The 21,129-nt window shown below is 51.2% G+C and overlaps 1 protein-coding gene across 2 annotated transcripts in view; it reads right to left on the reverse strand.

The window, feature by feature from the left end:
* PRKCB (protein kinase C beta) overlaps positions 1-21,129 on the reverse strand; it is a 131,693-nt gene that overhangs the window by 21,058 nt on the left and 89,506 nt on the right. For both annotated transcript variants that reach the window (XM_075058348.1, XM_075058347.1), the window contains exons 9-15: positions 18,680-18,826; positions 12,322-12,495; positions 7,994-8,085; positions 6,974-7,036; positions 4,846-4,984; positions 1,239-1,319; positions 880-987 (exon numbers count right to left, since the gene is read on the reverse strand). In XM_075058348.1, coding sequence (XP_074914449.1) covers positions 880-987; positions 1,239-1,319; positions 4,846-4,984; positions 6,974-7,036; positions 7,994-8,085; positions 12,322-12,495; positions 18,680-18,826 — 804 coding nt within the window. The remainder of the gene's footprint in view (positions 1-879; positions 988-1,238; positions 1,320-4,845; positions 4,985-6,973; positions 7,037-7,993; positions 8,086-12,321; positions 12,496-18,679; positions 18,827-21,129) is intronic.

A 21,129-nucleotide genomic window follows, 5' to 3' on the forward strand; every position in this document is an offset into this window, starting at 1 on the left:
TTTGAAATGCCGCAGTGGGAGCGTTAAGCGCAAGATGTGTCATTTGTAGATAGAAACACTATTTTGAGATATAGAACATTCAGATATTTTAAATATTAACTATTAAAAGCAAACATTTTTTAAATTCCTACACAAACACATATTTATAGCACTGTTTGACACTGGCTGGCTGAGATGAGGCTCAGTCCCAAGCAATAAACATATGCATAATAACATCAGGACCTAGCCAGCCTTTATTCATCACAACGCAAATTAACTCAGACTGCATTTAAGTCTTGCCTAGGCCCAGTCCCTAAAGAGCTCAGGACACTGGGCAATGCAGAGCTGCACTGCAAATTAAGAGATATGATAATGAAAATACTGCCGTGACCCAACGGAGACGCACACCAGCACTGAACTTCAGGTGCCCCTAAAGGGCGACTGACTTATCGGAGCTAAACGGAAACTTCTGCGGGATGAAGGCTTTGTATCTGATCTTAGGAAAACTATTTAGAAATCATGTTCATTTTCTCTAGGCATCATTCTTCTTTTCAGGCAAAGATGCATAACGCTCCCCTGTTGTCACCTAACGGGGAGCAGGGTCTCTGGGCAGATGCCCTCCACTCCCGCATCCCAGCCAACACTCCAGCTTTCTCCTGACCTTCCCCTGAGCAAAGACAGGTCAGCCCCCTGGTCCTACCTGTGTTTCTGCTCAGTGTACCGTAACGGCACAGAAAGGATCTAGGTGTTATTTTTAATTGGCTTTAGTACATGTACACCAAGTAGCATGAATTGCGGTTCTGGGAGCGGAGAGCCCAGGCACCGGAACACGACGGAGTTTCGTCAGGTCCCACCGCCTGCACTTGACCCTCCTGGCAGAGAATTCAGGGCAGCCCTTACCCCTTTGCAGATCGCCACTGCCTCCTTGGACATTGACTTGGGGTAGGCTACGTTGTGCTCCATGATGGACTGGAAGAGCTCGTCCTCATCTTCTCCCTCAAAGGGAGCCTAGAGCAAAGCAAACAGAGGTTCAGCGGCATTTCTCCATCTTTGAGCTTCCGTTCGCTGCTGTGGTCCTCAGCCACGAAACCAGCCCCGGCTGCGCCGCGCAGCGACTCGTGTCTCGGCGTCGCAGTCCCCGGCTTCATCTCCAGCACCGAGGAGATGGCCCCCCACAGCAACAAAACAAATTACACGTCAGCGTATGCTCGCAATGGAATTTAACACAATCCCATAGGAATCAATTAAAATTCAATTACCTGGCCAGCTAACATTTCATAGAGCAGGACTCCAAATGCCCACCAATCCACGGACTTCCCATAGGGCTGATAAGCAATTATCTGAAAACAACACAAACAGCAGGATTTGATACGCTCCCATTTTTAACCTGTTGGCACAATACAAACTAATTTCAAGATGTAGTCCAGGTCAAAAGGACAAGGTTATTTTCTGAGATACCAGTCTCTGAATGGTGGGAAATTGCGATTATAAACAGAAAGCACAATAGGCAAAGAGTTCAGTAACTTTAAAAAAATCATCAGCTTTCAAATGTGCACTAAATATTAGAAAAAAACAGAATATTCACTGTGATTTTAGACAGACTTATTCTGATTCAGACAAAACCTTAGCATATTTGTTGTGCTCTTGCAGATTTGTCACGGCCAGGCGCGTTGGAGCAGGAGCAGCAGCCGTTCTTGCTTATCCTGATGCACTTTGGGATTTTTTTCCGCTGACTTCAGTGCAGTTGGTTTGAAGTAACAACACAGAGTTTGGCCCTCTGTGCATGGTACATGGCCCTTCAAAACAGATTTGCAGCATATGGGTAGTCAAAACCCTCTGCATTCCAGGCTGCTGGTTTGCTTTCTATTATTTATTGCAGAACATCCCTCACGAAATAACCTAATAACCAATGGCCCTACCCTTACCTGAGCAATGTAGTTGTTCTGGAGTTAGGATATAACTTTGGTGTTTTTTTGTTTGTTTGTTTCTTTCTTTTTAAATTTAAAAACATCAACATTTATTTTGGAAAAGGCACCAAAGCATGAATTTTTGTATTTTTCCATGATTTTCTTTACAAAATCTGAAACCCCCTAAATTTCATAACCATACGACCCTGCGGCAAAGCCACCCGGCTAACCTGCCTCTGTAAAGCAAGTGGCCTCACCCGTGCACGTCGGTGGTCTGGGGTGCCCACAGCTGAACCCAGCGAGGGGCTCGGTCCCCCGCCGCGAGACCCCACACGCCAACAGGACAAGCGGCTGGTGCAGAAACGGACCCAGCCCCCGGGAGAGCCCCGCGGGACCTTCCCACGGCACCTCTGCCGCTCGGCTCTCCGCGTCTCTCGGCTCAAGCGTGCAGCAAGGCGCCGGGTCCGCACGCTCGCCCGGGGGCTGCTGCCCGACGCCAGCCCCCTCCTGCCTTCCCTTCAGCACCGGGGGGTCCCTCCAGCCCCCTCCTGCTGCAGCCCCACGCGAAGGGGAGCAGTGATGGGTCCAACCCAGGGGCCGCAGAAGGAGCCGGGCTCCCCCGGGCACCTTTCTGCTTTGAAGGGTTTTTCAAGCTCCGGTTTATTTGCTGGGTTGCTGCTGCTGGGCGTCATTTCAGCGTTTGGGGTTTGACAGGCCTTGGGCTTTGCCATCTGTTACTGAACGCGAAACAATTACAAAATTTATTCACCCTAATTACAGAATCCTATTCTGCGAAGATTCCTGTGCTCAAGCACAAATGCAGATCGTATGCTAATCACAGGAGGACGTACACAGCAATCCGGCCCCAGAGGTCTGTCCGCAAGCAAGGCTCCAGTCCCGCGGCTCCGTGGCTGCGGGCAATGCCTGGGACCCCAAGAGTCCTCATGTCGGGCAGCCCCTGCCCTTGCAAAAGACCTCGGCGGTGTCCAACGGGATCCGACCAGGAGGTACGGCAAGATGCAGGTCAGGCGCTGCCAGCCCACCTAAGAAGAGACGAGTTCCATCCCGCGAAAGCATCAGCACCGAGGCACAGTTAGAGAGCAAGGCTGATGCCAACCTTCTCTTCGGTCCTGGTCCTGGTCCTGGTCCAGCCACACGTCCAAACGCGGTGACACGACCCGGACTGCCCTGGCGGCATCCTGCAGTCTGGCCAGACCCTTCCCGCTGAGATCAGACATCGAGCTTCAGCTCTGAAATTCCTCAACCGAGCGCACTCAAAGTTCTTTCCCCTTGTTCTTTAGACGATTTATGAGTGCTCTGGGAAATTTAGGTGTGAACTGTTCACACCATAAAGGCCTTTAAAAGAAAACAGTACTTAGACGAAATCCTTGCAGAAAAGCAGTCTCTGTAAATTGAAGTCGCCGACTGCACGTTAGGGAAGGTCAAAACCCGACAGCTGAAGAACACGTTTTGTTCAGAGGAAATTACACAAGCGGGGTCATTTGCACTCAGTACCTGTCACCTTGGCACGCAGAGCCGTACCTTAGAATAGAAAAAGCCCTTAAAATGGGTCAAGCAAATCACAGGACATTTTCACCCTGAAGACATGTTGGCTTGAGAACATTGCAGCTTCCCAACGGGAGGAAGCACGGTCCAGCAGAAGGGCCCTGGAGCGGAGCTACACGCAGGGACCCCGGCTCTGCCACGGGCTTGGCCACCCAGCAGGAGACCACGCCAGAACTGTATACCCCCTTTTGCTATTTACAAAATAGGGCATGTGTATAGTCACTCTTTTGAGACCCACTGGTAGCAGGCTTTAATACCATTCCTGGGTACCGTAGTGATTTGCACCCTCATTTCCCATTTTCTGTTTTTATTTTGGAAAAAAAAAATAGAGCAAGGAGAGGAAAATAAGAATTTAAGTGATAATGCTTAGGCAAATACCAAGAGAACTGGTCAATTGTCCTGCTTTGAAAGAGTATTAATCACACACAGCAACTGAGCTATGTACCAACTGACCACCAATATTAATCTTGGTAAGATGAGGATATGTAACACACATTTGAACGAGTAATTAAAAACCTCTCTGGCTGCAGCAAAACACAATGTAGTTTAGCATACAAGCGCATCTAACTACGTCTTAGCAAAGAGAGTCTCTTCCTCTAAAATATTTAAATGAATAAATATTAATCTCATCATTGAAAATTCAGCAGAGTGAGAAGATTTTAGAGGGATATTTTTATGTTAAGGGAACAGACATTTGGGAATAATTACCTACCTGAATTTCACAAGTCTGCCTTAAATTGCATCCATATAGTACTTCATGTAAGTGTCATATGTGACTCCATCACATAAGTAATAACCAAATGCAAAGTAATTTTGGAGTGATCTAGAACTGTAAATAGGGAACCTCTCCTCATCAGACACACAGCCCTTTGCTGCAAGTAGCAAGCTGGAGACATCTAAAGATTCCACTTCGCATGGAAATATTATCCACTGATAATATCATTTTTCCCACCAGTCATGTTGTGCTGGAAGCGGCTGTTACACATGGCGAGGGGCAAAGCCGAGCTCTTGGGCTCATCTTTTCCAGGAGCAAGGACGGGTGCGAAGAGCAGCCCTTGGTGGGTTTGAGCATGCCAAGGATTGGACAGGCACGGTGACGCCAGCGACACAGACATGGGAAAAACACCCAGAGAGGGAAAACACACTGCAGGGAGACCAGCAGGGAGGATTTTCTGTACTTTGAGGCAGAAGCAGGGCATGCAGCCAAACAGAGAGGCAGATGCAGCATCACTGCTTCCTTACAGGAGATGAACTTTCCAGGCTGACAGTGAATTCACCGACGGCCCTGTTCCTCTCAGAAAGCTGCCCAAAGCAAGGTCATCCCATGGAACGGAGCGTCAGACAGGCTGCCCAAACACGTACGGAGCATCTACTGCCCTTCTGCATCCCTTACCTCGGGTGCAATGTAGTCTGGAGTGCCGCAGAAGGTCTTGGTAGTCACCCCGTCCCAGATGTTCTCCTTGCACATCCCGAAGTCTGCAATCTTTATGTGCCCTTCACTATCCAGCATCACGTTGTCCAGCTTCAGGTCTCTACAAAGTGAAAGCAAAACAATGATGCAAAAGACCACCCGTGAAGCCGCCCAGCAAAGACACAAGTTTCTGGACTCCAGGCGCTCTCTTGTGAGTGAGCTCTGGCTTCATCTGACACCCAGGCTCTTTGTAGGATAATGTTTGGGGAAATGAGTAAAAATAAGTCAGAGACCTGTCAAGATGAAGTGTTTATTTCACTTTTAACCCACAGGAACACCATGCTGGGCAAATCACTTTTAAGTGTACGTCAGAAAACACTCTCATCTAGCAGGGAGACAGTTTTAATAGATTTTTTTTTTTTTTTTTTTTTTGTGCCTATGAAAATCAAAGTGTACTTAAAGCTCACTGGCAATGAAGAAGTACCTACTCAGCAGAAGTCCCTGCATCACCTATGCTACGCTCCCCCATGAAAGTACAAATCAGCCGTGTTTCTCTCTGATCCTTGTCCACAGAATATCTGTTAGTTATACCCTGCAGGAGCTTTCCTCTTTAGCACAAATTGTGGAGACAGTTTCAGCTGTAGAGCTCCCGATCTGACTCCCAGCCCCGAGCAGCCTCTGCAGAGGTGGGTGCTCCAGCCCGAAGAACAGTTTTGCAGCAAACACTCCGTATTTCAGGTGCAATTTATACATTACCAGCCATAGCATTACCACGCAGTTCTGTGATCTGTGCCACGTCCTATACAGTAAAGCATTACTCGAAGGTCTCCATTTCAATATCAGAGCACATCTGCAAGATTTCCCTTGCCCGAGGGCGACGGTAAGTGCCAAGGCAGGCGACAGAGCGGCAGACGCAGGCACAAGCCCAGGCTGTGCCCTGCTCGCCCATCGGCTCAGCCGGCCGCGGCTCTGCCCAGCTCCGTGCCTCGTCTGCAGGCGAAGAGCAAACGCACATCGCCCGGTCCGGCGCGAAGGACACACCGTGTCTGCGTGAGCCCTCTTCTTGGAGACCCCCGGCTGAAACACCCCACTGGGAACAGCCTGCACAGCAGAGCCGTGGGGCTGCACGAGGCTTAGCTTTGTTAAGTAAGAGCCCAATAAAAGGAACAGCATAATTTACAACTTCTTGCTGGTTTTTAAGGCTGTTTTTTCCAATTACTGTCAGTGCTTAGAACCCTGATGGGCCAAAGGCAGATGGATAGGAGCCTGGATTCGGATTTGGAGGAAGGAAGGAAGAAGGGGCACTGGGGACTGGCAGACCTAGAATCTCTCTGTAGTGGCTGATGGCAAAAAACACCCCTCGTGTCAGGTTTGCTCCACTTCTTTCATCTTTGGAACAGTCTTCGGCATCTCATAACTTCAGTAGCACAGCTGGCATTTCTTTTTGCAAAGCAGTTAATGGTATCTGACGCTCATTAGGATGCTCTGCTCTACCTTGGGCTCTGGGAATACTCCTGAGCAGGCAAGAGCAGCAGTACCCTAGTTTCGGTGCTTAAACAGCAGCCTCGGAGCCCGGTCCGGCACTTGGCGGTAACCGAGCTAACTCCGGACGTTATAGTCGTATTGTGAACGGAAAAGAAGTTTTAGCGTCTGAACCAGAAGTGACAGACTTGCACTGCAGATCTCAGAATAAGCCATTCATAAGCACTTAGTCTAGTGTTAATGGTAAGAAAATAGCGCCCTGCAGCAAAATACGTCGCTCAGAATGGGCCACGCTGCCAGCGAGCATTTGTGTCGTATGGAGAGAAACACATGAAACAGAGGCAAGAGAGGAACCAAAGCTGCCTTCCTACAGACTGGGGACAAAGACAAGAACCTTCTCAAAAACCGGCAACACCACGAGGCTCCCAGCTCCGTTTCGGGTGTGCGTACCCCACCGGCAGCTGCCAAACCTGACCCGTGGCCCTGGAAGGGAGGAGAGCCCCGCGGCCGGTCGCTGCTCTGCAGAGTGGGGCTGCGGGAGCCCTGCAGAGCATCGCAGTGGTCACATCGCTCCGGCTGTGGCTGGAGTTCTCGGGGGAAGAGAGGAAGGAGGAACTTGCTCACCTACCGATAAATGATGCCTTTGCTCTGCAGGAAGAAGAGGCCGATGGCTATTTCTGCTGCGTAGAACCTGAAATGAAAGATTTAAAAGGAAGACTGATAATTAAAGGAGATGAATCAAAATAAAAACCTTTCAAATCCAATCGCACTACATGAAATGCGTTGGGCATATGTGACCAAAGGATAAAGACAGCCACAACATAAAAATACGAGACAGGTATCACACGAGAATGACACAACCCACCCTCCGCTCATATCGGGTAGGGATGCGATCAGGTTGCTGTGGGCTAGCAGGGGGCTGTCACTTCTTGTTACACAAATTCTCATTAAGCGAGAGCTAGGATCTACGGCTGTTCGTTTCTCTGTACTGGCAATGCAGCTTGAAAAGTTATCTGTCATCTCGGGGAGGCCGAGGAGATAACATGCACGGCCACCCCCTCTTTAAAGAATATTCTGGGTCTCAGAGGACTCTGCCAGAGTGCAAAACACCAGTTCAAACCCACCTGGGCTCTGCTTACTGTTTGTGTTTTTTCTTGAAGCATATGAAGGCTTTCACAGACACCTTCTGCTCTGTCCAGATTACAGGGAGCAGGAGCCAAAAGCCACCAGTTAACACTCGGGTCAGCAGCCCCAGTAGAGGAGCCAAAGACCCGACGTCCCTCACGCCCTGGGGAAGGGCAGGGGGCAGACCAGAGGTGAGCTGGCAGCACGGCGGCTGGGAGCTCACCAGCTGCTGCTGGTGTCTCCCAGGAAGCTTCCAAACCTCCCTGCCTGGTCCTTTTACGAAGGTCAATTATTTACCTATCGACAAGTGTATCCCAAAGAGGAGCTGGAGGCACCAGCATGCTTGGCACCAGGCAGAGAATGACTCTGCATCCTCAGATTCCTGCTGTTCTTCCTCTCCCCTCCCTTTCTGCCCAGGACTTGCACCACAAAAGCCTGTAGCTTGGACTTTATTTCCAGCTGTATGACAAAGGTACATCAAGGACCTACCCTGAAGGTGCCAAACTAGGGCTACTGAACTTACACAGCGTGTGGCTCTTTAAACCTCCCAACCTGCTGGATCTGGTACATTAAGTCACCACCATTCACGTATTCCATCACAAAATACAAACGATCCTAAAGAAAAAAAAGCAAACAATTAGCAGCAGAATTATTAGAGCAGGTAATCTGCAGGGGTCAGAAGTAAGGACCAAGGCAACTGACAGCTCCAGTCTATATTTTTCATGGCAATACAACTATCATCATTGTCCTCTCCCAGGGGTGCAGGTAGAGCTTCTGTTCACACGGAGTCCATAAGACAGATGTACTAATTCCTTTGCAACGCTCTGGACTTAAGCTCCGCATCTTTGCAGATAGATCTGATGGAGAAGGCAAGTGGAGGAATTCCTAAAACAGAGGTTTTTCACTTCCCATTAATAAATTTGCTCTCATTCTTCACTGAAGCCATTTTGCAGGGTGTTTGATCAGACAGCTCCTTGCCGGTATTTCCCCAGGCACTGCATGGCTTCAATTAAGAGGTGCACAAGAGATGTGAGCAGTTCCTATGGGGACCAGCCTCCACGTGCAGGCAGCGACCAGCATGATTTGGCCAAGCACCGGGAGGGCTGTGGGACATTCCCAGCTCACCAGTCTCGCCGGGAGCAGCCTGCGGCAGTGCCGGGACCACACGTGCTTGCAGGGGACCCAGCATCCCCCCGTCAAGCTGGGGAGGTAGGAGGAGGCTGCATCCCCTCTCCTCGCTCCTCCCAGCCTGGTCTGAGGGTGTACTTAATGTTCATGCACAGTTAATCAAGTGAGTAGTTGTTAAGAGTAGAACAAACAGGTCAACCAGTGACTTTGAGTCAATTAAAACACTTGCTAGTAGGTGCAATCACAGCCACCTATAAGCACACACCGACTGCCTCTAATGTGTCAAACGCACTTTGCTTTCATTAATTAAGACTCCCCAGATTAAAGCACCCCTCCTCTTACACAGCGTGGCAGCCACACAGGCGCAGACCTAAGAAGTTCCCAAGTAAGCTGAAGCGGTGTGTTCTTCTCTGCACCACGCTGTCCCCAGGGAAAGCCAAGCCCCGGTCAGGGGCAGGCAGGGGCTTGCACCGGGCACTGTCCTGGAGCCGCAGCGACCGCGGGGAGCTGGCGAGGGGCTTGTATACACAGGATGGCTCCTGCATTCGTGGCTACCATTAGTCCTGCTGGGTGTAAGCCCAGTCCTCTACACATTGCTAGAAATTTGAGAAAGCGTGGGCCACAATCAACCCCGAGGAGAGCAACGAGGCAAGAAACAAGACCCAAGCATCCCCACAAAGCTCAGAACTGTGGATTAATAAAACAAAAGCAGCTGGATTTTATCATGCCGCGTCTTGAACGGAGCTCTAGCACGAGCCCTGCAAGTCCCGGGAGACACAAGATTTGAGCCAGCAGGAGCTCCACACCAGCGACACCTTTACCCTGGGGAATCCATGCCCTTGAAATGCCACTTTCCTCTGATGTTTCACAGCTCTTTTTTCTAATGGGAAACGGCTGTGAAGAAAATTGTGCAAGACTGCCAAAACCACCAACCTAAACCGTTGCAGGAGGTTTCTCAGGGAGGGAGTAGCAATGGCTCCGGACCACCGGAGTGCATGCAGGAGTGGGACACAGACTGCTGTCCAAGTGGATCTTCCCTGCCAGCAGACATCTGCGCTCCGACCTGTGCGTGTCAGTTATGGATGAGCACAGCAAAGCGCTGCGTAACATCAGGCCTGAGTCACCCTTCTTACAACAAGCAACTTTCTACAGCCTTCAAAAACCAGTCGTGGGGCCTCGACGCACAGGAGCCCAAAGCCATCCCCGGGCTCCCCCCAGCCCTAGACCACAAAGGGAAAGACACAAAGGCTGGAGCACTGCGAGAGCTCCAGGTTCGCAGCATTACATAAGAATTCATAATATTTCCCATTCTTCTTTTCCTCCTTAAATAAACCTTGCCCTGCTTTTAAGACAGTAAGGATGAGGAGCCCAGAAGATATGCAAATGTGAGCATTACCATAATAAGGGCTACAGAGTAACTTGGGTAATCAGCTCCTGCACCCCAGGCACAGCACAGCGTGGCGATGCACAGCGCACCCTGACAGCGGGGCGGCCTCAAAGGTAATTAAATACAGTACCGAAGGGCCGATCAGCCTATGTAAAACATGTGGCACTGATGGGATAGAAAAGAGATTTCAGCTTATCAGATGGCTGGGAATTTTGGAGCATACCCCTCCGTAAATGACTGCCTCTGCCAAGGCGTCAATCCAGTTCAGCAGTAAGGCACAGGGCAGCAAAGTCACCTTCAGCAGCCACCGCCACGCTAGTCAGCCTGTGACAGTAGCTGGAAAGCAAAGCAATATTGTGCTCATTTGCAGCTGTTTCCTAAATATATCGATCAACTTCAAGGAGGAAGAATATTAAAAAGATGGTCTCTTGAAACAGCCAGCTGAGCTCTAAAAGCAGGATTTGAGCTTTCCTCATTTGGGTGGAGAAGAGAATGCTGGTGCTTCAGAGAAAAAAACATCATGAATAAAGCAGCCAGATGGCTGGCCAGCCTACAGGCTGGAAGAGGGATGGATACGGAAAGCTGTCCTGGCTCTTGTCTATGGCAGAAAAGGACGGGGTCTATCCAAGTCTGGAGCATCCGAACTCACTGAGCAACAGCAAGTTACAGATACATAAATATTCCCGGCAGAGACTTGCACGGAGCTGGTAAAACACACACGCCCCTTCCTTAGGCAGCCAAGACGCAACTCCTGGGGCTCCTTCCAATGCCCCCCTTCTTCGAATTAACCACTCGTCCATCTCCTGCCTGACTCTACGCTGTGAACAAGAGTCAGAGCCAGGACAACAGCCGAGTTCTCCATCCACCCGTTATTTATCATTTATCAGTGTCACTGCTGCTGCTGTGCCTTTCGCTGCTGAGCCCCAGAGGGAAGCAAGGTGGTCAGGGAAGGCACGGCTCACCCGGGGACACCCAGGGACACCCAGCTCACCCCCCTCCAGGAGCCCAGGCTCTGACCCAGGACCTTTTTGGGGCAGAGCACCCCAGGATCCCACAGCTGGGCCAGCACAGGGCTTCTCTCGTCCTTCAGACCCAGGCAGGAGCGCTCTCAGTGCTCATCTTCACTTTTTCTTTGAAACGCAGATTTAGGGCTTGTCTCTCTCCCACCAGTCGCTGAACTAACAGCCCCGGCTGAGAAGTGTGCTCTGGACTTTGCTCCCAGAAATCAAAGTGCTTTGTGCCAGCATTTGATAATACACCCTGCTATACATTTTGATTACATTACAAATACGATTACTATTAAGCTACTATAGGTCTGCCAGGAATAATCCTGCGCTGACTCACTTCAGATGCCAGAGAGATGCTGTGTGAAATAGCTTCTCCTGCCACATTTTGATTACTGTGCTGCAAAGCCAGTCCGCAGGCTTTAAATACACTGAATGTGTTTGGTAAATGAAATTTCTGGGATAATATTAAAATGTAATCCTCCTGGATAGCATTGTCATCGTTCTAAAGGACTCTGCTGATTCCCTCTCCCCGCTCCCACTGACACGTACCTGGACGTTTTCACTCACAGGTTGCTTGGCGGCTGGGCAGAGATTGCTTTAAAGGTCCTCCGTCCCCTTCCCCACTCCCCCTCTCTGCTTCTGATTTGTACAAACTCAATCGCATGCCCATTTCAAACTGAATTTCCTGTGTTTTTTATTAGGTTTCACCCTTTACTCAGGTTTTTGACCACAAGAATGAATCCTGAGAAAAAGCGCAGCACTTTGCTATCAAATCATAACAGATATCACCAGCTGGGGGGGCCACCTGAGGGGCTGGGAAATCACGTATAATGCCATCAACAGCTCCCTGATGAAAAAATCTCAGGGGTGCAGATATTGTACCTTACTGCCTCCAGTTTAACACACACACACATTTTGTTCATGGAAGTGCTTTTGCAAGCAAATTGGACAAGTTGTGAGGTTGTCAAGGCAGAAAATACATGGCTGCTTTTGCAAGTGTAGGGATGTATATCCCGAAAAGAAACACGAATAAAAGCAAAGGTGTGTTTTAGAGAAGGTAAAATGCGTGACCGGGGCAGAAGTCCCTACAGCTCCGTCCACACAGCTCCCAGGCACCCTGCAGCCACCCCGAAAGGCACTGGTCCCAAATAAGTGGTGACACCGGGTCTCTAGAAGAGGGTTTCTGCCCACAAACTCACCCCTGAAGCCAAGCGACTAAAATCCATTTTGCAAAGCATCAGACTCCCCCCGCTCCATGTTCGGGGTCCAGCAGGGTCCCCAGCCCACTCTGCCCTTTGCCCAGGGACAGGCTGCGGCACCGGCACTTACCATCGTCTGAAAGCAGGAGTGGAGCTGGGTCAGGAACGGAGGCTTCCCGGAGAGAGCCAGGACACGTTTTTCAACCATCGTGCACTCTACGTCATCGTCTTGGATAACAACATCCTTCTTCAAGATCTTAACGGCGTAGAGCTCGTCCGTGCCCTTCCTCTCCGCCAGCATCACCTGCACGGGGGAGAGGACACGTGCAGGGTAAAGGAAAACACGGATCTGCGATGCTTCTAGCTTGCCACGGCCAGTAGTTAAAAATAACAGCTCGCTTATTATCCTGTGGCTCCCATTATAACCCTGAAAAGAGATTCAGGTGCCAAGTGATGCAGAAAGCTACCAGTGGTTTTTCCAAAAGTATTTAGGAGCCCTAAGTCTAACAAGTAACACATCTACTTCCTCGCCACCTAATCGCCTCAAGGAACCCAGTCCAAGGGGTTCGCTGACGTCTGAGCCACACATCACCCTTCATCACCTTCACCCCCGAGTCGGGCCCCGGTTCGGCACCCTCAAGGTGCAAGCAGTATTGGCGAGAGTTTGAACACAGAATCCATCAAATTACAAAGTGGTAAAAACTTAAAGTGGAAAAGAGTCAGCAAGAAAAAAAATGCAAGATTTTCTCTGCCTCACACACCCCCTCCACAATGTGCGCAGTGATCAAAACCCAGTTACGTGCTGGTCCATCACCCAGCCAAAGCCCCTCTCATTCAGAAGGATCCATCCAACCTCCCATTTTAAACCAGTTTCACCCATTTGTGGGTTTATTTATTACAATAAATGGGATGCACGGCTTCTGCTGGTGCAAATTTCCCTCGTTAATCCCATCAGCCCCAGTGAGGATCCCCAGACTGATCCACCACGGTCCATCAGCGTAAGCTGCTCCTTGGGCTGCCGGCAAAATTAACGGACTCTGAAACCACACTTTGCTTCCCATTTTCCCTCCTCGCACTCGCTCATCATGTTAGATTCGAGCGCTCAGTGGAAATGAATTGCTTTCCATTTGAAAGAGTCTGCAGAAATCCTCCAGTCACATCAGGAACGGGAGTTCGGGTGTTTTGAGAATAAATTACGAGAAGTCAACATCAATAGGGTGGAACTGAAATGCATTTCAGACTGTAGCAGACTGGCAGAGGAAACGCGAGCAGGTCTCAGGGACCACTTTTGAGACACTGAGGACAGCAGAATTCACCCTCTTGGTGGCCTCAGGCAGACGACACGGAGCTGGAGCCCCGCGCTCCCCACTGCAACGCGCCCGGCTCCTCCGCTGGAGCTGGGACAGAGCCCGTCCCGGGGCAGAGCAGCCCTCTTTGGGGTTTGGGGACAGGGCAGCGCTGTGCCAGCCCTGGGGTGGCACGGCAGGGGACACAGCCTGAGGAGTGGGGACAAGGCGGGGGGGACAGCTCGAGGACCGAGGTCTTCGGTGCCCACCCACTTCTTAGAGGGAAAAATAACAGTACAACGGGGAAGAGTACTTTCTGAAAGCACGTGGCTCTGGCTCGTTTCAGGCGCTTGGCTGCAGCCCTGGCGAGGCTGGCTGTCCTTGACATGCTGCTTGTCAGGATTAGCCGGGAAAGGCATCGGGGCTCCTCAGCGCCAAGTGCTTTGGAGAAGCCACTGACATTTACATTTTCATCAGCGGGGCTGGGATTGCAGCGGCCACACGCCGCACTCATCCGTCGGCAGGGCTAAAAAGCAGACTGACAGCGTGTCAGTGACTTCAGTAACCGATTCCTTTACTCGCTGACGTTTGAAGGAAGTTGAGAACCCGGAGCAGCTCAGCGTGCTGCTGTGATGCAGCCCAGCAAGGCACAGGCACTGGGACCAGATTTGTGCTTCACCTTTTCCTGCTGCCAGCTCCCTGAGGTGTCTTGCAAGAGCCCTTTGCACCGAATCGACAAGCTCAGCTCGCAGGAGTGCCCGTGGGCATGGGCAGACCCTGGTGCCCTGCCTGCAGCCGCGGGACAGGGTGCCAGGGCAGCAGACACAGCGGCTTCACGTGGAGCCTGCACCCCTGCCCTCCCTTGTGATTCGGCACAAACTGAACCGTTTCAGCTCATTGCCTCCATTTATCTTCACCGTTTTTACACGCGTTGAGATTTACAAGTGCCGTGCTAAAAAACAGGGCTGATTTTCAAGTGACAAAAGCAGACGGGCTTTGGCCATTCAAAGTTGGTGGGAAAAGAGAAGCGACCGCTCCAAGCGCACAGTTTGTGGGAAGATGAAGCCTGTTACCTGGGAGTAAGTGTATTATATGCAGTATCAATTATATGCAGACCCACCTCGCTATCCATAACCCTTTCAGAGAAAAAGTAACTAAACCAGGGCAGCTCTGAGCCCGGCGTCTGCTACTGCCCCGAAGGGACCGCACCGGGGCAGGGGGTGGCAGCAGGAGCCCCCTTCGGAAGCAGGGAGATTGCAGGGCCAGGCACAGCTCAGAAAGCATCCTGGTGCTTCTCCAGACATTTTGCTTGGAGACTCTCAGGGAAGAGTGTGCTGTTGGGGGTAAGGGAGCATGTTCAGGGATAAACGCACCAGGAGGCTTCCCTGGGGGTACTCACAGATCAAATGCAAAGGTAAAACCAGCTGCTGGAGAAGGGGCTTGGGCTGCAGTAGATAACAACATAGGGGAGCTGAACTCTGCCGGGGCGATCGGAGCCTGTCCTGCACAGGAGGAAACCCCAGAGAGAGCGGTGGGTGCCACCGAGACGTCAGTGGGCGATTCCCACCCGAGCGGGGATGTGACGACCACCAGCCCAGCGCGCCCGGTCTCTGCAGCGCGGCAAGAGGCAGAGGTTGGCTGGTGTACCGCATTAAATGCAAAAAACTGCTCTAGGGCTTATAGGGACTGTAAATGTTTCATGCGGTAGCTTCCCAATGACACGGCAATCCTGAGCCACAGCTGAGCCAACCAGCCCTGCTTTACTGAAATGTAAAAGGCAAAAGGACTTTGCAGCTGCCTAAAAATCAGCTGCACTACGTACACCCACAGTGAAGAGGCCAAGTATGAGAGCCTGCGTCTGGGCGAGTGCAGAGGGATGCTGAAAACCACACGTTACTATATTTCTCTCTCACATCTGGGCTGGCAGAGCGAGCGGCTCCAGAAGCGCACATCGAGACAAACGCGGTTCAGGATGCTGTAATCACTGTGAATTTGCATATGCGGAAGAGATTGCAGGCTCTGGCCTACGGCCAATCGAGAAAATACCTCCTGCACCCTGAGCGACAGGCACGAAGTCTGCGCAGGCATTAGCAGACTTGGCCTGTTCTCCAAGCAGGAGACGGGGCTGCTCGCAGCCCGCGGGGCTTAACGCGACCGTCTCCGACGCCGCCTCGCTCCGACCCTGCCCGCGGCAGCTCGGCGGTGCGATGCCAGCGCGACAGCTTGCGGCATGGAGCCGCAGCCTGTCCAGCTGTGCGGAGGAGCTCGGTGCTCCGGGTGCGACAGGGGCTGGCTCACAGCTGGCTCCGGCGCGCTGGCATCGCAGTTCCTATGGTGACTGCAGCACGGGCACGGCTAAGATCTCAGGAGGAGGACAGCCACCGACGAGCAGGCTTCAGCAAGGGCTGGTAACGACAAAGAAAAAGACTGGGACCCATTGCACTGTAAATACGGAAAGATTCAAACAAGCGAATGCACCCAGCGCCGTTTGGTAATGCCCTGAACGCAGCCGTGCACAAGATGCAGGCTGGTGAAGGAGGGAGCGCGCGCCCAAACCTCACCACGTGCCCAGGGGCCAGAGCACAACTCCGCAAGTCAGAGACCGAGTCCCTGCCCGAGTGCGCCAGCTGCCAGCCCTTCTGCCACGTTTCCTACCGAGAGAGGAGAGGAGAGCATTTTACAGCTTGGAGATTATCATAGGACAAGAAAATTGTCTCCCATTGCATTGTAATCCATAACTGCAGAGGCAAAAGAATCAGCCCTGCTCAGAAAAACACCATAAAACCCCCCGAAAAGATTGACAGCTTGATAGCATGACAGATTGATTAGCTGCAAAAATATGAGCAAGCCACATAATTTAACTCTCCTCTATTTATATTACAGCAAAGCAAACCCAGGGTGGGCTGTGCCAAGTGCTGCCTTCTTCAGTCAGGAACATCTCCCTTCCCCTTGCCAGCCCAGCGGAGGACTGCCACCAGCTGGAGCTCCCAGGGGCTCCGACGGACCCCGCAGCCGGGGTGGGCAGCAGCGGGGACCAGCCCAAGAAGACCCAAGACCACCAAGGAGCTCCGAGAGTCGCCCTGGGGCTGAACACGCTAAGCCAGGACCACGCACGCCCGAGCCCCTGCCCCTGAGCTATTTTCCACCCCTAAACCTTGATGCCTGGCTCTGTGGGGACCTCCCTCTGCCGGCTCGCTCTCTGGAAAGTAGACTGCATTCATTTTTTAAATTTTTTTTTTTTTTTTTTGTGCAGAAAAAGCTGATATTTAACTTGATCTATTCCTGTAATATAGTGTATTTGTTTGGGAATGCTCCAGCATAATAACTGGAGATATTCTGATGCTGAATGTAGAGAAAGGAAGTTTATTACACTGCACTGAGGCCAACTCGTAGGTACTCCTGACCCTGGACAGCCATAGTGGTGGAGAGAGAAAAATACTAAGCAGTGAATCTGAGCTGCTGATGCCAAAGGGTTAACAAGCTTACGCCTGAGACAAAGACTCACTAAAACAGTGTGATTATACCCAAAGAGCTCTCACAGCCTGCTCGAATGGCAGCAGCAGTGGGTGCTGGGAGGCGGGAGGCTGGCAGCACACAGCCAAGGACGGGAGCCGGCGGTGCCAGCCCCGGAGAAGGATGCCGCTGCCACGGACGCAACCGGCCGCTCGGCACGCCACGGGCTGGGAACGAGCCGGGCTCCGTTCCCCGCCAGCCGAGCGCCGGCATGGCGTGCATCTGCACACCTCTGTCCGGCTCCTTCCGAAACATCTGGCACCTCTGTCTAAGTGCAAACCGAGCAGGTAGCAAAGTACCCTCCGCCGTGCCAGCTCGGTGTCCCCGTGCCGGGGCGACGGGCAGCGGGAGGCGGCGCAGGCACACGTGAGGGTGAGGCTGCATCTAACCGTAGAAACCAACGTGCTGTTTTAATAAGTGCTAATTAGCATATTTATAACATGCTGTTCCAGGGAACAGTTTCTGTCACACATTCCCTTACATAAGCCACGATGCCGACTGAAGAGTTTGCTAATGTTTCTCACATTAAAAGAAAGAGGAGGGGGGCGGGAAACCACAACTACAGAGTTTCCAGATGCCAGGCATAGACTTTAAAGGGGATTAGGTGTTGGGAGGGAGAGAAAAGGGAGCAAAACCGATGTGGAAACGGGGGTACGTACACATTACTGAGTGGTAGCAGCATGGGCACAACGCAGGGGGCTTTCCTGCTCCCCCAGGCTGCCAACCCGCAGCGAAGGTGTAAAACGCAAAGTAACGGCAGCCTCCTCCCCGGCAGCATCACCCGCAGGGAACCGCAGGCTGATGCTTGGGGTGCTGGGGACCATCAGGAACTCCCCGTTCTCCTCCTGTGACGGATGCTTCAGTGGATCTCTAGGCTGTCCACCTCCAGAGAGGGAGCAAACACCCGTCTAGAGAGGCTGGGACCTCCCCGAGCTCAAACACCAGTAGCAAAAGCCAGGGAAGGGAATGGGCGCCAGCCGTGAAAGGTGGGTTCACCCCTTGTGCTCAGCGGGCGATGGGTGAGCATCGCTCCTCTGGCATTCCCTCCTCACCTCCACTGCCGGCCCAAGAGATGGGCCCAAAGGCAGAACAATATTCCCTGCCATTAAGGCAATTCACTAATCAGAGCGGTGTCGGGCCATCCATCACACCAGCAAACGCCGCGTTGGTGCGCAGCAACGGCAGCCCACCTTCCTTCCTGCTCCGGGCTGTGAAGCCCAAGCAGCCACTTGAGCACTGGAATTTCTAATGGAAATCATGACAAAGTTGGCAAGACCCCAAGAAAAATGAAGGCTCCAAGTCACATAATTACTAGAAGAATGAAATTCTGTTACCACTCATAACCGGTCTGGAAAGTTAATTAAAATGTTCACATATATTTGTAATTATTAGAGAAAAAAATGGCCAAATAAAAAAGAGCTTTAAAGACAGAGCACGCACCCGGCTTCCCAAAAGAGACCATCTGATTTTTGCGATGGTCTGATCAGACATCTCAGGTCTTCATCACTGTGATACAGCAGTCGCACAGTCTGGAAGGGAGCCAACAAACCGGGCTCCCATTGCTGTGACACCACTGCTCCCAGGCAGAGCGAGGACAGACCATGCTGGAGTAGCCACGCGGCCGCAGCTTAGAAATACTACAGGTGTGTGTTAAATACAGAAAGTGCAAAGGCGTATGTTGTACCGCACCTTCCCAAAGCTCCCTTTTCCCAGCACCATCAGGAAATTGAAATCCGAAAGTTTCATCCGATCTCTGCTCCCGTTGTTGTCAAACTTAGAGATGGCATTTGTTGTCTTCTCATCCGCAGCCTTGGACCCTGTTCCAATCTTGGCTCTCTGCACAGATGGAGATGGGACAGGGAGAAAAGAGAAAAAATTACTGAAAACACTATGGAGAAAGGTCATTATAAAACCAGACAGTGCTCCTGAAATCCAGTGTTAATCAGCTCTTTTCCAGGTCAAAGCCCACCCTGAGCTACAGGAACCTTTTCTGTAAGCATGACAGGGATGGCACCAAGAAGGGCACTGGGGAAATTACCGGTCCCAATACATTGCACTGTTTGGCTGGTTCCCAGTTAATCTCTGCGAGAGCAACTGGGAACCACATCTGCCCATTACTCCATTACCCCTCTCCCCGCAGCCAGCAGGACACGGCAGCCTGCGTGCCCTGGGAGCTACCCTGTAACATGCTCTAGATCACCCTAGACCTAGAGCATAAAGTATAAAACAGAGGCTTAAATAAGCTTTTTCTTCTCGAAGCTGGCTTCTGTCTCTCACCTCACCAGAAAAGGACAGGTGAATATAAATACATTAAGGTAAAATACAGGACTTTTCATCCAGCTCCACCTCCGTTACTATCTGATCTTGGAAAGAATTGCACTCCCGTGCCAGTTCAGGCTGAACGTAGGAAGCTACAAATCCATTTTGAACAAACCAGAATAGAAAGCACTCCTCCTGCATCCCCAAGCAATCGCACGAGCTGCTGCAATCACAATTGCTTATTAAGGAGCCTCACAAACCCCCACATTTTTAAACACAAAATCTCATCGGTGGCTCGGCACCTCCTCATTGGTCCAGGGGCTATCTAATTTGCTGAACCACAGTTTGTAAAAGCTATCTCACAATTTATTCGGTTTTAATTTTTAGAAATATGCGACAGTGTAAGGCTTGCACTGAGCTCAGTCTAGCATGAAATTCCATTAACCCGATTCCAGCAGTTCAATTTGGCTGCTGCTCACAGCTCCTCCAGATAGGAGCCTCACAAGTAATCTCCAAGCCTTTGCTGCTGCTAATTGGTTCTTGCAAGGTTCTCCGTGCTGTAAAATTCTCCATTCAAGGTCACCTGCAGCACCTAGACACATCTGAAAAACTCCTGCACTGGAAACTAAAGGAATGGTCTCCAGGATTTGCAAACATCATAATTGCTAATGCAGCTCTGCCCCAGGGAGGGGGCTGAAATCATCCAACAGCCGCCAGTACCGGTACCTGCTGCTGCCGCAAGCGGAGCCGCACAGGCGGCATGCCTGCTTTCCAATGGGAAAACTGCATACACTGGAAAGAAAATAAAGTCACCGCTCCCCAAGCACAAGGGCTTTTCCTCATGGTAATCTTTAGGCTTTTGCAACGTCCCCAAAAGAAGGGGATACCCAGCCAGAGCATTTTACTTCAGATCGGCTCCGGTGACAAACAGCAGCTCTGGCACCGACCGAAAGCTGCTCATCGAACCTGGCCAAAGAGGGATCCAAACGTGGGCAACTGAACAAGAGCAGCCTCTGCGTCTCCTCCACGAAGCCAGCCCTGTGTTGTGTCACTTTGCCTTCAGCAGTCCTCACCCTATTGTATTTCAAAGCTATCTCCAAACGCAAGGTGTACTTATCAGCAGGCAAAATAGTCATATTCTGAGAAAGCTTCCTAAATACTCTAGCACAGCTGAAAAACAATCTCGTCAGATCAGATTTGACACTAAATTAACCTCTGTGAAAACAAGCTGCAATAAAATTCAAGGGCAATATTACACTTCCATTAAATGGCACCCAAAAGCACACCCCTGCACGTCAGATGAGCCCACGTCCTCCTGCAGGTCTGCAGCCCAGCGGCGCTGGGGCTGGCCGCGGGACTCCCTGAAACTCTGACCAAAGCGGGGGAGGCTTTTGGTTCTGAGCAGAGGGGAAAAGAGTAACACAAAGAGGGGGGAAGGAAGAGGATTTTCACGTGCTTCATCCCAGCAAAACTGGCTACCTTCAGACACAGCATTACCAGCAGCACCGGCAGACACCCGGGCAAGTGCCTGGCACCCACGTGTGCAAGCGACTTCAGGTCCCTCCTGTTGCTTACAGCTGCTCCCCAGCCTGTGTTTGAAGAGGGGCTGCTTCAATCACAGCCAGCCTTCCACTTGACCTAAATTTGCAGCATTACGGCATGTTCATAGGAGGCAAGATGAGGATATAACACAACACGATTCCCCTGATAAAACAGGCTCAGCATGTAGCTTGGCCAAGAGGGGGAAAGGTCTTTCCCAAAAAGAGCCCAAAATAAGAGTCGGGGAGATCTAAAGATCATCACTCCCAAGTGAAGTGCCTTGCTTTTGCTATCGAGTGTCTCTAATGTCTGTCTCCAAGTGAGTACAGAAGTCCTTTAAC

The sequence above is a fragment of the Buteo buteo genome, chromosome 27, assembly GCF_964188355.1.
Source record: "Buteo buteo chromosome 27, bButBut1.hap1.1, whole genome shotgun sequence".
Taxonomy (NCBI): Eukaryota; Metazoa; Chordata; class Aves; order Accipitriformes; family Accipitridae; genus Buteo; species Buteo buteo.